Genomic DNA, 14,109 nt, shown 5'->3' on the forward strand with positions numbered 1-14,109 from the left:
GGCCCGGACACCCCACTGAACCTGGAGTGCCGAGTACTGCCTCCCACCTCCCCGCCGCCAATTCAGCTGCCTTTGTGTGTGGGGAGGCGCTGGCGGGTAGGATGAGGTCCTATCTGGGTGGCTGAGGATGCCATCCCCATCACGGCCCAGGAAACGGAGCCAGAAGTTCTCAGACCCCTCACTCCCCATTGCCTGGGGGGTTGTGGAAGTGGAAACACCCCAAGTTAGAAATCCTGACAGATTCCGTGGTTTGGGGCAGGGGCTCTGGGGTTGGGGGCTGCAGGGGTCCCAGGAAGGACTGGGGACCCGTCCTATTGACCACCCTGATTCTACACCACGTCCCCTCTTCTCTGTGTATGACCTCAAGAGTTGGTCGACTGGCTTCCTTTCTACGGCCGTCGTCTGTTCTAGGTTGAGCTGAGTTGAACGTGGGACCTCACTGCAAAGGAAACCCGGTTAAAATTCCTCCCATACGTCTAGGTTTTTTTCTATTTGGACCTAACATTGGTCTCAATTTTGCCCTAATGTACTCAGCTGTAAACACACATGTTTTCAAGGTTTTCAGTATGACCCCTTTAACTTCAATAGGAGTCAGAATACCTTATGAATCAGAATATTCAGTGTTCCCTCCCCCCCCACAAGTCCATAGCAGGGGCATTGGGGTTTATTTTAATTGTAGGACATGACTTCTGTATTTGAGTTAATTTTTATCAGCCCCAGTTATGATGCCTGGTCATCAGTATTGGATATGAACCTATTATCTGGAGACTTGGGTTTCTTTCTGAAGAGAGTTCTTTATGCTCTAGTTTCATGATGTGGTTTTAGCAGAGTTAATCAGAAATGACTCAGTTTATACAATTGTATTCAGCTTCAAATTGGTTTGTGCTAGACGAGCCAAGCCCAGTGTCCTGCCGCCCCACCCCCGGACAGTTGCTTGCGCACAGCAGCCGCAGCCGGTGCTGAGACCTTGTGGACTCCTTTGTCGGTGTGCCAGCGCCCTAGGGAGAGTGCCTCGGGGGTGGCAGCTTCAGGCATGCGGGCCCTCGGTGGCAGGCAGGTGCCAGGTGGATCTGGGTCTAAAGTGCCAGGTGATAGGGGGACCAGGTGGTGAGTGCATGGACTTTGGGGTGAAGGACTGAACATTTCTCTCTTTCTGAAGAAAACCCAGGTGACTCTAGTGGTAAGGAACCTGCCTGCCGCTGCAGGAGACGTAAGAGATGTGAATTCAGTCCTTGGGTCCAGAAGATCCCCTGAAGGAGGAAATGGCGACCCACTCCAGTATTCTTGCTTCGGGCGTCCTATGGACAAAGGAGCCCGGTGGGCTGCAGTCCATGGGGTCGCAAAGAATCAGACATGACTGAAATGACTTAGCATGCATGTATTGTTTGTTTTTTGTGTCTGGCTTAGTTCACTTAGCATAAGGTCTTTAGGGGTCATCCATGTTGTAGAATGTCAGAATTTCGTTCCTTTTTAAGACTGAATAATATTCCATTGTATGGACAGACCACATTTTGTTTAGTAATTGATCCGCCATTGGACACTTTGTTTATCCATTCATCCATTCACTTCTGGCTGTTTTGAATAATGCTGCTGTGAACACAAGTACACTAATACCTGTTTGAGTCCCTGCTGTCAGTTCTTGGGGTGTTTGCCCAGAGGTAGAATCACTAGGCTGGGTGATGATTCTGCGTGCAGCTTTGCGGAGGAAGCACTGTACTGTTTTCCACAGTTGCCACACTATTTTACATTCCCACGAACAATGCATAAAATTAACGCTGTCTCCCTGTCCGTGCCAGCACTTATTTTCTCTTTTGTTTTGTTGACACAAGCCATTCTGATTGGTGTCAAGTGATTTTTAAAAATTGTTTATCTAGATTTTCTAGTTCTCCACAGGAGGGTAGATCCAGAAGTGAAACTTTTTTTTTTTTTTTCAGAAGTGAAACTCTTTGTCTCACATACTTTTGCACCTGGCACAGTTCTGTGTGTGTGTGTGTGTGTGTGTGTGTGTGTGCGTGTGCATGCTAAGTCACTTCAGTCATGTCTGATTCTTTGCGGTGCCTTGGACTATAACCTACCAGGCTCCTCTGTCCATGGGACAGTGGGTACTTAATAAATAGAGGGAGAAGAGAGAGGGGAAGGTAAGAGAACACTCTGAAAACTGAATGTGCTTTGCAAATACGAGATACGAGTTATACATGACATAGTATGGTGGGTAAGTATTGGCTTCTGCAATTAGAATGACCTGAAGATGTGTGACTTTGGGTGTTATTTTACCTATACTGAAGAAAAATACTACTTTTATATATATATAATTTTACTTTATGAACAGCATATTGCTAGGCTAGGACTCAAAAAAGTGTGTATTTGTTCAGGAACTGTTAAAAATAGGATAATGGTAACATCTCGTTTGTAAAGATGAAATGTCTGTTGTAAGGATAACATGAAATAAAGCAAAGTTTCTGGCACATACGTGCTCAGTAGCTATAGTTATTTTCTGCAGTTGTATTTTTTGTTGGTTTTTTTTGAACCAAACTTACTGTTGCCTTTGCTGATAAAGTCCTGTGTCCAAGGTTACTTTTTTTTCTAAAGACTTCTTTCTTCCCCAGTGGTGTCTGTGTGATATGTTTCCGTTGCAAACTGTATTTGGTTGCAGAAAAATGGAGCCTCACCTTGTTCTAATTTCTCGTTTGGGTTTTCTTGTTCTGCCAGGACCCTGGTTAGGAGTAGAATGGGACAATCCTGAGCGGGGAAAGCACGATGGAAGCCACGAAGGGACTGTGTATTTTAAATGCAGGTAATTCTCCATTCTGAACTGGCCTGGTTATCTTTGTTTACTTCTAAAATGTCTGTGTGTTTATCTGGTTGCGTCGGCTCGTAGCTGCAGCTCTGGGGTCTTCGTTTGGCACTCTCGCTGCCCTCCAGTTGCAGCGCACAGGCTTATTTGCCCCCTGGCATGTGGGATCTGAGCTCCCCGGCCAGGGATTGAACCCAAGTTCCCTGAATTGGAAGGGGTTCTTGCCGGAATCCCATGGAAGTCCCTGACATGGTTATGTAGGAGGATATTTAATGGTTGAATAAAGGGGGATGGAGAAGAAGAGGCGTTTGACTCTTGGGGTGGTTATAATGTAGAATTTGGTGTATTCTAAAAAGCCCACACTGTTTGTAGGATTTTTTCCTTGCTTTTATTTTTAGTTTGTTGTGCTTTTTGTTTGTTTATTTTCGGCTGTGCTGAGGGCGGGCTTTCTCTAACTGCGGCAGGTGGGAGCTGTGCTCTAGCTGCAGTGTGCAGGCTTCTCATTGCAGCGGCTTCTCTCGCAGTGGAGCAGGGGTTCTAGGGCGTGTGTGCCTCAGCAGTTGCAGCTCCTGGGAGCTTAGTTGCCGCGAAGCATGTGGAATCTTCTTGGACCAGGGATTGAATCCGTGTCCCCTGCATGGCAGGAGGATTCTTAACTGCTCGACCACCAGGGGAGTCCTTTTTCCTTGTTTTTAAAACTCTCAGTCTTAACCTTACAAGTGGGATTGCTTTCTCTGTCTTTTTTGTGTATTTTTGTCTTGTGGTGGTTTTTTCTTTTTTTATTGAATGGATATGAACACTTCTTATGGTTCATTAACAAGATAGCCAATAAGAACTAGGTAATTAAACAAAATATAGAACATCCAAATAGTGGAATGCTAGGCCACTATTTTAAAAAGCTATTGTCATGAAAAGAATGACACATTATAGTGCTACTGATATTTTTACCTGTTTGATTTCAGAGAAACTATGTGAAACTCTGAAAAGGATGGTGGGGAATTTCAGGCAGGCTTTCAAATTTTTATTGGTGTTTATTTTCCCTAAGTTTCAATTTCTTGCAAGAACCTTTTAATATTAAGCTTTGTTGCTGTTCAGTTGCTAAGTCTTGTACAACTCTTTGTAACACCATGGACTGCAGTATGCCAGGCTTCCCTGTCCTTCACTATCCCCTAGAATTTGCTTAGATTCATGTCCATCGAGTCAGTGATGCTATCTAACCATCTCATCCTCTGTCCCTCCCTTCTCCTTTTGTCCGCAATCTTCTCCAGTGAGTCGGCTCTTCACATCAGCTGACTGTTGGCCAAACTGTTGGAATTTCAAGCATCCATTGAGTGTTTAGGATTGACCGGTTTGATCTTGCAGTCTAAGGGGCTCTCATGAGGCATCTCCATCATCACAGTTTGAACACATCAATTCTTCTGCACTCAGCCTTCTTTATGGTCCAGTTCTCACATCCGTACATGACTGCTGGAAAAAACCATAGCTTTGATTAGATGGATCTTTGTCAGCAAAGTGATGTCTCTGCTTTTTTATACTCTGGGTTTGTCATAGTTTTACTTCCAAGGAGCAAGCATCTTTTAATTTCATGGCTGCAGTCACTGTCTGCAGTGATTTTGGAGCCCAAGAAAATAAAATCCATCACTGCTTCCACTTTTTCTCCTTCTATTTGTCATGAAGTGATGGGATCGGATGCTATGATCTTAGTTTTTTGAATGTTGAGTTTTAAGCCAGCTTCTTCTCTCTCTTCTTTCATCCTCCTCAGGAGGCTCTTTAGTTCCTATTCACTTTCGGCCATTGGAGTGGTATCATCTGCATATCTGAGGTTGTTGATATTCCTCTCAGCAGTCTTGATTCCAGCTTGTGATTCATCCACCCCAGCATTTCACATAATGTACTTTGAATATAAGTTAAATAAGCAGAGTAATAATATATAGCCTTGTTGTACTCCTTTCCCAGTTTTGAACCAGTCCATTGTTCCATGTCTGATTCTAACTGTTGCTTCTTGACCTGCATACAGGTTTCTCAGGAGGCAGGTAAAATGATCTGGTACTTTCATCTCTTTAAGATGTTTCCATAGTTTGTTGTGATCCATATAGTTAAAAGCTTTAGTGTAGTCAAGGAAGCAATAGTAGATGTTTTTCTGGGATTCCCTTCCTTTCTCTATAATCAAAGTGTTGGAATTTTAATCTCTAGTTTCTCTGCCTTTTCTGAACCCAGCTTGTACATCTGGAAGTTCTCTGTTCATGTACTGTTGAAGCCTGGCTTGATGGATATTGAGGATAACCTTACTAGCACGTGAAATGAATGCAGAAGTACAGTCCTTTGAACATTCTTTGGGGTTGTTCTTCTTTGGGATTAGAATGAAAATTGACCTTTCCAGTCCAGTGGCCACTGTTGAGTTTTCTAGATTTGCTGATGTATTGAGTACAGCACTTTAACAGCATCATCTTTAAGGATTTTAAATAGCTCAGCTGAAATTCCATCATCTCCACCAGCTTTGTTCATAGTAATGCTTCCTAAGGCCCACTTGACTGCATACTCCAAGTTGTCTGGTCTAGATGAGTGACCACACCATCATGGTTATCCGGATCTTTAAGACCTTTTTTGTATAGTTCTTCTGTGTATTCTTACCACCTCTTTATCTGTTCTGGTTCTCTTAGATCCTTAGCGTTTCTGTCCTTCATTGTGCCCATCTTTGCATGAAATGTTCCCTAGATACCTCCAGTTTTCTTGAGATCGTTAATCTTTCCCATTCTGTTTGCATTGTAAGAAGGCCTTCTTATCTCTCCTTGCTGTTCTCTAAAACTCTGCACCCAGTTGGGTATATCTTTCCTTTTCTCCCTTGTCTTTTGTTTTCCTTCTTTCCTCAGCTACCTGTAAGGCCTCCTCAGACAACCACTTTGCCTTCTTAGCATTTCTTTTACTTTGGGGTGGTTTTGGTCCCTACCTCCCATACAGTGTTACGAGCCTCCATCCATAGTTCTTTAGGTGCTCTGTCTACCAGATCTGGGATTGAATAAGTTCAGTCCCTTGAATATGTTTATCACATCCACTATATAACCATAAGGGGTCTGATTCATCATACCTGAATGGCCTAGTGGTTGTCCCTGCTGCTGCTAAGTCGCATCAGTCGTGTCTGACTCTGTGTGACCCCATAGATGGCAGCCCACTAGGCTCCCCCGTCCCTGGGATTCTCCAGGTAGGAACACTGGAGTGGGTTGCCCTTTCCTTCTCCAGTGCAGGAAAGTGAAAAGTCAAAGTGAAGTTGCTCAGTCGTGTCCGACTCTTCGAGACCCCATGGACTGTAGCCTACCAGGCTCCTCCATTCATGGGATTTTCCAGGCAAGAGGACTGGAGTGGGTTGCCATTGCCTTCTCCTGTTGTCCCTACTTTCTTCAATTTAAGCCTGAATTTTTCAGTAAGGAGCTGACGATCTGAGCTGCAGTTGCTCCAGGTCTTTTTTTTTTCTTGCTGACTATGTAGAGCTTCTCTGTTTTTGGCTGCAAAGAACATAATCAGTCTAATTTTGTATTGACCATCTCATAATGTCTATGTGTAGAGTCATCTCTTGTGTTGTTGAAAGAAGCTGTTTTCTATGACCAGTGTATTCTCTTAGCAAAGCTCTGTTAGCCTTTACCCGCCTTCATTTTGGACTCCAAGGCCAAACTTGCCTGTTACTCCAGGTATCTTTTGACTTCCTGCTTTTGCATTCCATTCCCCTATGATGAAAAGGACGTCTTTTTCTGTGTGTTCATTCTAGAAGTTCTTGTAGGTCTTTAGCTATAGCTGAGCTGTAGCTGAACTGTTTAACTTCAGCTTCTTTGCCCTTGGTGGTTGGAGCATAGGCTTAGATTACTGTGATACTGAATGGTTTGTCGTTTTTGAAATTGTACCCAAGTACTGCATTTTGGACTCTTTTGTGTACTCTGATGGGTACTCTATTTCTTCTAAGGGAATCTTGCCCACTGTAGTAGATATAATGGTCATCTGAATTAAATTCGCCCATTCCCATCCATTTTAGTTCACTGATTGCTAAGAAGTCGATGTTCACTCATGTCATCTCCTGGTTGACGTCCAATTTACTTTAATTCATGGGCCTAACTATTCCAGGTTTCTGTGCAGTAATGTTCTTTATAGCATCAGACTTTACTTTCACCACCAGACACATCAATAACTGAGCATCATTTCTGCTTTGGCCCAGCTGCTTTATTCTTTCTGGAGATATTAGTAATTTCCATCTGCTCTTTCCCAGTAGCATATTGGACACCTTCCAACCTAGGGGACTCATTTTACGGTGTCATATCTTTTTCCTTTTTTATACTGTTCATGAGGTTCTTGCAGCAAGAATCCTGAAGTAGTTTGCCATTTCCTCCTCCAGTGGACCATGTTTTGTCAGAGCTCATCCCTGTCACCTGTCCACCTTGGGTGGCCCTGCACGACATAGTTCATAGCTTCATTGAATTACGCAAGCCCCTTCACCATGGAAAGGCTATGATCCCTGAAGGGGAATATTAAGCTTATCATTGTTTAAATGTTGTACAGTGAACACATTCCTGGAAATCAAGCAGGTTCATGCGTTGGTTTTAACAATCTTTAGAACCCTAAACAAATCTAACTTTACTGACCTCTAAAATGAAGGTCAGAATTAGATAATTGCAAACTGTTTGCTAGTTCAGCAGTCTGTAATTTTGAAAAGTCAGGATAGAAGAATTGGCATATTCCTAGAGGCCAGTGGTGATGACACATATGTCACAAGGCCGGCTCAGAATCTGTCAAGAGTTTATGGAGATGAAGGGAGCAATTTATGTGTTTAGAAAGGTGTGGAAATAGAAATTTCTTAGCCGGGCGTATAGATGCCTTACCTGGACCATGCCCTCATGCAGCCTCCGTTGAGGGAGTGCGTCCTGTGGAGCCTGCTCCAGCACCTCCCAGATCATCCATGGCTACATGTCCTTAGTGGTCTCTGGATGTGATGACATTTTCAGTCTCTGAGTAGTACAGTTGAAGATCGCATCAGTCCTGGCAGATGTGGGATTTGCCCTGAAGTGCTGAAGGGTGTGGACTTGGTGTTTCAGTTCTTACTCTTGAAATAAGCATCTCCTTGTTTTTTAGTGTCTCCTAGTTATAGCCTTGCCTGAGCATCTACATGTCGAAATACATATTATCTGATTTTAAATTACTTTTGTTTTAGTGAAATGGGCATTTTTCTTGACTTGGAAATCCTATATGGGTAGGTAATTCCATTTCAGGTTGTTCTGGAGGCAGTGTAATAGGGTGCATTGGGTCTGATATGGTGGATAACCAGTGATCTAAACTAAAGGAATGGCCTTTTCCTTTATAGTTGTTAATACTGACGTTAATATTCATTTGAACATGGCTTCAACTAGTAAAGATTATGTCAGTATCTTGGAATCTCTAAATCAGACAAAATAGCTTATATCACATGTACTTGTTATTAAGTTAATTTGGATCTCGTACTAACTTTATTGGAGTCTTCCTTCATATTTCAAATTTTACTTGGAAAACCATAATTACAGTTTTGTTTTTTTTTTTAAACACAGTAAGCATTTTAATGCTTTGATGCTGTTTTCATGAAGCCAGAGCAGTTCAGCGTTGCCAGATGATAAATGTTCTCATCTTAGACTTGTGAAATAGGTAAATGGCGAAAAAGCTGGTATACCCATTTTAAATGAGGCAAGTGAATCAGAAGTTGCCCTCTCAATAGCAGAACTCAAATCTCCATCTCTTCAGAAGCATGTGTTAATATCGAGTGGCCACCAGCGTGTTAGACATGCAGTTACGTGCTTTCACACGTGTCTTGTGAAGACTGGTTTGCTGGCCTCTGCACCGTAAGCAGGATATCAGGGTATATTGAATTGGGTGTTTGGAAACCCCCTGCTTCTTGAGTCTCCCCAGCATCTCAGGTTGCTGGGGTGACACCCTGCCGCTTGAGGGCAGACCTTGGGAACAGATAGGGTGGTTTTCAAAGCCCAGCGCAGGGCATACATTCTTCCGTGTTTTCTTCCCTCTCAACATGGGTGCTGGTAATTTCACGTCGTGTTTATTTTCAGTTTGATTTCTGTATAACCTAAGGTAAATATGGCAGTCTCTTGTTTATAATAGCAAGTGCCCATAATTAGTATTTGTGACTTTTCCAGTGTACAGTAGTAGTATACAGGTTTACCCCGAATGTACAGCCGTGAACCAGTCATCACTGTCTCTCTTGGGTGCTTCATTTTCTCCATCTCTTGTCTTTTGAGTAATTGAGTGGTTCAGTTAAGGTGATGAAGCTTGAAGTTCTCTGTACCTTGTGTCTGGATTTCCAATGCTTTTTTCTCAACCTAAACAACCTATACTCTAAACTCTTAGAACTGTTTGGGTCAGTATTCTACCCTCAGCTGTTATTGAAAATGTTTGCTTTCTAGGTAATTATATGATTTCTCTTTTCTGGTGATCAAGAAATCTTAAAATGTGTTCTTCAGCACCATGAATAGAATTTATACTTGGCATCAGAGGGGACATGGTGTCTCAAACTTTATCCATGATACCGGCTGACTTAACAAATGGAAGCCCCTTGATTTACTGTGTGTAGCCTAAGATTGTCGAGAAGTATTTTGAAGTTCTTGAATGAGCATGAATAAATCAGTATAAAATAGTCTTCTTAGGGACTGGGATGACTGGGAGATGGAGATTGACATATTGGAGAGGGCAATGGTACCCCATTCCAGTACTCTTGCCTGGAAAATCCCATGGGCGGAGGAGCCTGGGGCTGCAGTCCATGGGGTTGCAAAGAGTCGGGCATGACTGAGCAACTTCACTTTGACTTTTCACTTTCATGCATTGAAGAAGGAAATGGCAACCCACTCCAGTGTTCTTGCCTGGAGAATCCCAGGGACGGGGGAGCCTGGTGGGCTGCCGTCTATGGGGTGGCACAGAGTCGGACATGACTGAAGTGACTTAGCAGCAGCAGCAGCAACACTATTGATACTCTGTATAAAATAGATAACTAATAATCTCTGTTCATTTCCAAGGCAAACCATTGGGTATCACAGTAATCCAAGTCTATGCCCCAACCAGTAACACTGAAGAAGCTGAAGTTGAACGGTTCTGTGAACACCTACAAGACCTTTTAGAACTAACATCCAAAAAAGATGTCCTTTTCATTATAGGGGACTGGAATGCAAAAGTAGGAAGTCAAGAAACACCTGGGGTAACAGGCAAATTTGGCCTTGGAATACAGAATGAAGCAGGGCAAAGACTAATAGAGGTTTGCCGAGAAAACACACTGGTCATAGCAAGCACCCTCTTCCAACAACACAAGAGAAGACTCTACACATGGACATCATCAGATGGTCAACGTTGAAATCGGATTGATTATATTCTTTGGAGCCAAAAATGGAGAAGCTCTATACAGTCAGCAAAAACAAGACCAGGAGCTGACTGTGACTCAGATCATGAACTCCTTATTGCCAAATTCAGACTTAAATTGAAGAAAGCAGGGAAAACCACTAGACCATTCAGGTATGACCTAAATCAAATCCCTTATGATTATACAGTGGAAGTGAGAAATAGACTTAAGGGACTAGATCTGACAGATAGAGTGCCTGATGAACTATGGACTGAGGTTCGTGACACTGTACAGGAGACAGGCATCAAGACCATCCCCATGGAAAAGAAATGCAAAAAAGCAAAATGGCTGTCTGAGGAGGCCTTACAAATAGCTTTGAAAAGAAGAGAAGCAAAAAGCAAAAGAGAAAAGGAAAGATATAAGCATCTGAATGCAGAGTTCCAAAAAAATAGCAAGGAGAGATAAGAAAGCCTTCCTCAGCGATTAATGCAAAGAAATAGAGGAAAACAACAGAATGGGAAAGACTAGACATCTCTTCAAGAAAATTAGAGATACCAAGGGAACATTTCTTGGAAAGATGGGCTCAATAAAGGACAGAAATGGTATGGACCTAACAGAAGCAGAAGATATTAAGAAGAGGTGGCAAGAATACACACAAGAACTGTACAAAAAAGATCTTCACGATCAAGATAATCACGATGGTGTGATCACTCACTTAGAGCCAGACATCCTGGAATATGAAGTCAAGTGGGCCTTAGAAAGCATCACTACGAACAAAGCTAGTGGAGATGATGGAATTCCAGGTGAGCTATTTCAAATCTTGGAAGATGATGCTGTGAAAGTGCTGCACTCAGTATGCCAGCAAATTTGGAAAACTCAGCAGTGGCCACAGGACTGGAAAAGATCAGTTTTCATTCCAATCCCAAAGACAGGCAATGCCAAAGAATGCTCAAACTACCGCACAATTGCACTCATCTCACACGCCAGTAGTAAAGTAATGCTCAAAATTCTCCAAGCCAGGCTTCAGTAGTATGTGAACTGTGAACTTCCAGATGTTCAAGCTGGTTTTAGAAAAGGCAGAGGAACCAGAGATCAAATTGCCAACATCTGCTGGATCATGGAAAAACGAAGAGAGTTCCAGAAAAGCATCTATTTCTGTTTTATTGACTATGCCAAAGCCTTTAACTGTGTGGATCACAATAAACTGTGGAAAATTCTGAAAGAGATGGGAATACCGGACCACCTAACCTGCCTCTTGAGAAACCATATGCAGGTCAGGAAACAACAGTTAGAACTGGACATGGCACAACAGATTGGTTCCAGATAGGAAAAGGAGTACCTCAAGGCTGTCTATTGTCACCCTGCTTATTTAACTTATATGCAGAGTACATCATGAGAAACGCTGGGCTGGAAGAAGCACAGGCTGGAATCAAGATTGCCGGGAGAAATATCAATAACCTCAGATATGCAGATGACACTACCCTTAAGGCAGAAAGTGAAGAGGAACTAAAAAGCCTCTTGATGAAAGTGAAAGAGGAGAGTGAAAAAGTTGGCTTAAAGCTCAACGTTCAGAAAACGAAGATCATGGCATCTGGTCCCATCACTTCATGGGAGATAGATGGAGAAACAGTGGAAACAGTGTCAGACTTTATTTTGGGGGGCTCCAAAATCACTTCAGATGGTGACTGCAGCCATGAAATTAAAAGACGCTTACTCCTTGGAAGAAAAGTTATGACCAACCTAGATAGCATATTCAAAAGCAGAGACATTACTTTGCCGACTAAGGTCCGTCTAGTCAAGGCTATGGTTTTTCCAGTGGTCGTGTATGGATGTGAGAGTTGGACTGTGAAGAAAGCTGAGCATTGAAGAATTGATGCTTTTGAACTGTGGTGTTGGAGAAGACTCTTGAGCGTCCCTTGGACTGCAAGGAGATCCAGCCAGTCCATCCTAAAGGAGATCAGTCCTGGGTGTTCATCGGAAGGACTGATGTTGAAGCTGAAACTCCCATACTTTGGCCACCTCATGCAAAGAGTTGACTCATTGGAAAAGACTCTGATGCTGGGAGGGATTGTGGGCAGGAGGAGAAGGGGACGACAGAGGATGAGATGGCTGGATGGCATCACGGATTCGATGGACATGAGTCTGAGTGAACTCCGGGAGTTGGTGATGGACAGGGAGGCCTGGCGTGCTGTGGTTCATGGGGTTGCAAGGACTGAGCCACTGAACTGAACTGAATGAGAATTGACTGTATACACTGTAAAGCAACTATATTGCAATAAAATTAATTTAAAAATAAGTAAAATACTCTCCTGGTATGGTATAAAGTGCTTCCAAGGTGGTGCTTGTGGTAAAGAATGCGTCTGCCAATGCAGGAGACGTAAGAGACATGGGTTTGATCCCTGGGTTGGGAAAATCCCCTGGAATAGGAAATGGCAACCTGCTCCAATGTCCTTGCCTGGAAAATCCCATGGATATAGGATTCTATAGGCTATGGGCCATGGGGCTGCAAAGAGTTGGACACAACTGAACGACTGAGCATGTGGTGTAAAGTGATAGAAGAATGTTTAAAATAATCACTAAGTGTGCTGATAGGTTACAGGTGGGGTGAATCTCCGTAAAAGGTAAAGAGAGAGATTTTGTTTTCGGAACCTTTCCATGAATCAGGGCAAAATAGAAATTGTGACGATCAGAAGGAATGTGTAAAAAGATGCCTATCTAGTGGCCTTTTTTTTCTTTCTCCCCTGCTGGGAAAATGAGTTCACCAGGTCAAATCTCTGTATATGTTAAATGAGTGAATAGTTCTCTCAGGGTGAATGTTAGTTATGCAGTCTTGGTGAGAAGGCTCTGGGCAAGCTTGAAACAAGAAAGGTATCAAGATCAACATTTAGCTGATACTCCCCAGGGACCCAGTCTTTCCCAGCACTCGGCATTTAAACTATCCCCAGTTTTAAAAAACTGTTTACTGTGGGCCTTCTGGGCTCTGTTGGTCTCCCTTTACCTTTGAGTAGAGTTGCTTGTTTCAGTAAATAAAAACAGAAAAACTCATAGTGAAATTTGGATTTCAGATAAGCAGTGAATCCTTTTTTAGTGTAAGCATGGGACATGCATCATACTGAATAAAGATGCAGAAAACAATTGAAATTCAATTGAAAAACATTGTCTGAAACCCAGGTTTAACTGGGCACCTGAATTTCATCTGAGACCTCTGGTGGGCAGATCTAACCTTGATTACAGTGCTCTGTGAGAGTCTTCTGTTTCTGCAAGGGCCACGGTCAGGATGTGAATTTTGCTACCTGCATCCTGTAATTGTTGGGCAGAAGGAGGCAGGACCTTGAACATGCTGAGTGTTTATAAGAAAAAAAATTTTTGCTTTGCCCGCTTCACTCCTTCCCCTCCCCAATATTTTCTCTTTAGACAGGGTTCAGGCTTTCAGAGTTCAGATGCAACATCTTGATAGTTTTCCTGTGGAATCTTTACGAATTACTAGTTCACCTTTGGAGATGTATGGTTATTGATGGGCACTCATTCAGCTGGTATTTTTCAGTGTTTGCAGCACCGTTTTGTTTTCTGAGAGACCTGCCAGGCATGTTGCAGAGGAGACTGACCTTGATCTGAAAAAGGCATAGCTTCTACTTTGCAACCATCCAACACCATTGCTGACTCCTTTCCTCTGCCTGCAGCCAAACCTAAGCTCTAATAAAGGTCTAGTCTTGAATTGTTCGTTGTTGTTAAGTCGCTCAGTTGTATCCAACTCTTTGCAACCCCATGGACTGCAGGACGCCAGGCTTCACTGTCCTTCGCCATCTCCCGGAGCTTGCTCAAACTCATGTTCGTTGAGATGATGATCCCATCCAACCATGTCATCCTCAGTTGTCCCCTTTCCCTCCTAGCTTCAACCTTTCCCAGCTTCAGGGTCTTTTCCGATGAGTCGGTTCCTTGCATCAGGTGTCCAGAGCAGTGGAGCTTC

General features: G+C 43.1%; 1 protein-coding gene across 13 annotated transcripts in view; it reads left to right on the plus strand.

The window, feature by feature from the left end:
- TBCE (tubulin folding cofactor E) overlaps positions 1 to 14,109 on the plus strand; it is a 90,947-nt gene that overhangs the window by 48,061 nt on the left and 28,777 nt on the right. For all 13 annotated transcript variants that reach the window (XR_009598572.1, XR_009598571.1, XR_009598570.1 and 10 more), the window contains one exon: positions 2,710 to 2,794. Coding sequence is in view for 10 of the 13 variants with exons in the window: in XM_060406731.1 (XP_060262714.1) it covers positions 2,710 to 2,794 (85 nt within the window). In the remaining 3 variants the exon portion in view is untranslated. The remainder of the gene's footprint in view (positions 1 to 2,709; positions 2,795 to 14,109) is intronic.

This window comes from Ovis aries, chromosome 25 (assembly GCF_016772045.2).
Source record: "Ovis aries strain OAR_USU_Benz2616 breed Rambouillet chromosome 25, ARS-UI_Ramb_v3.0, whole genome shotgun sequence".
In the NCBI taxonomy this organism is placed as follows: domain Eukaryota; kingdom Metazoa; phylum Chordata; class Mammalia; order Artiodactyla; family Bovidae; genus Ovis; species Ovis aries.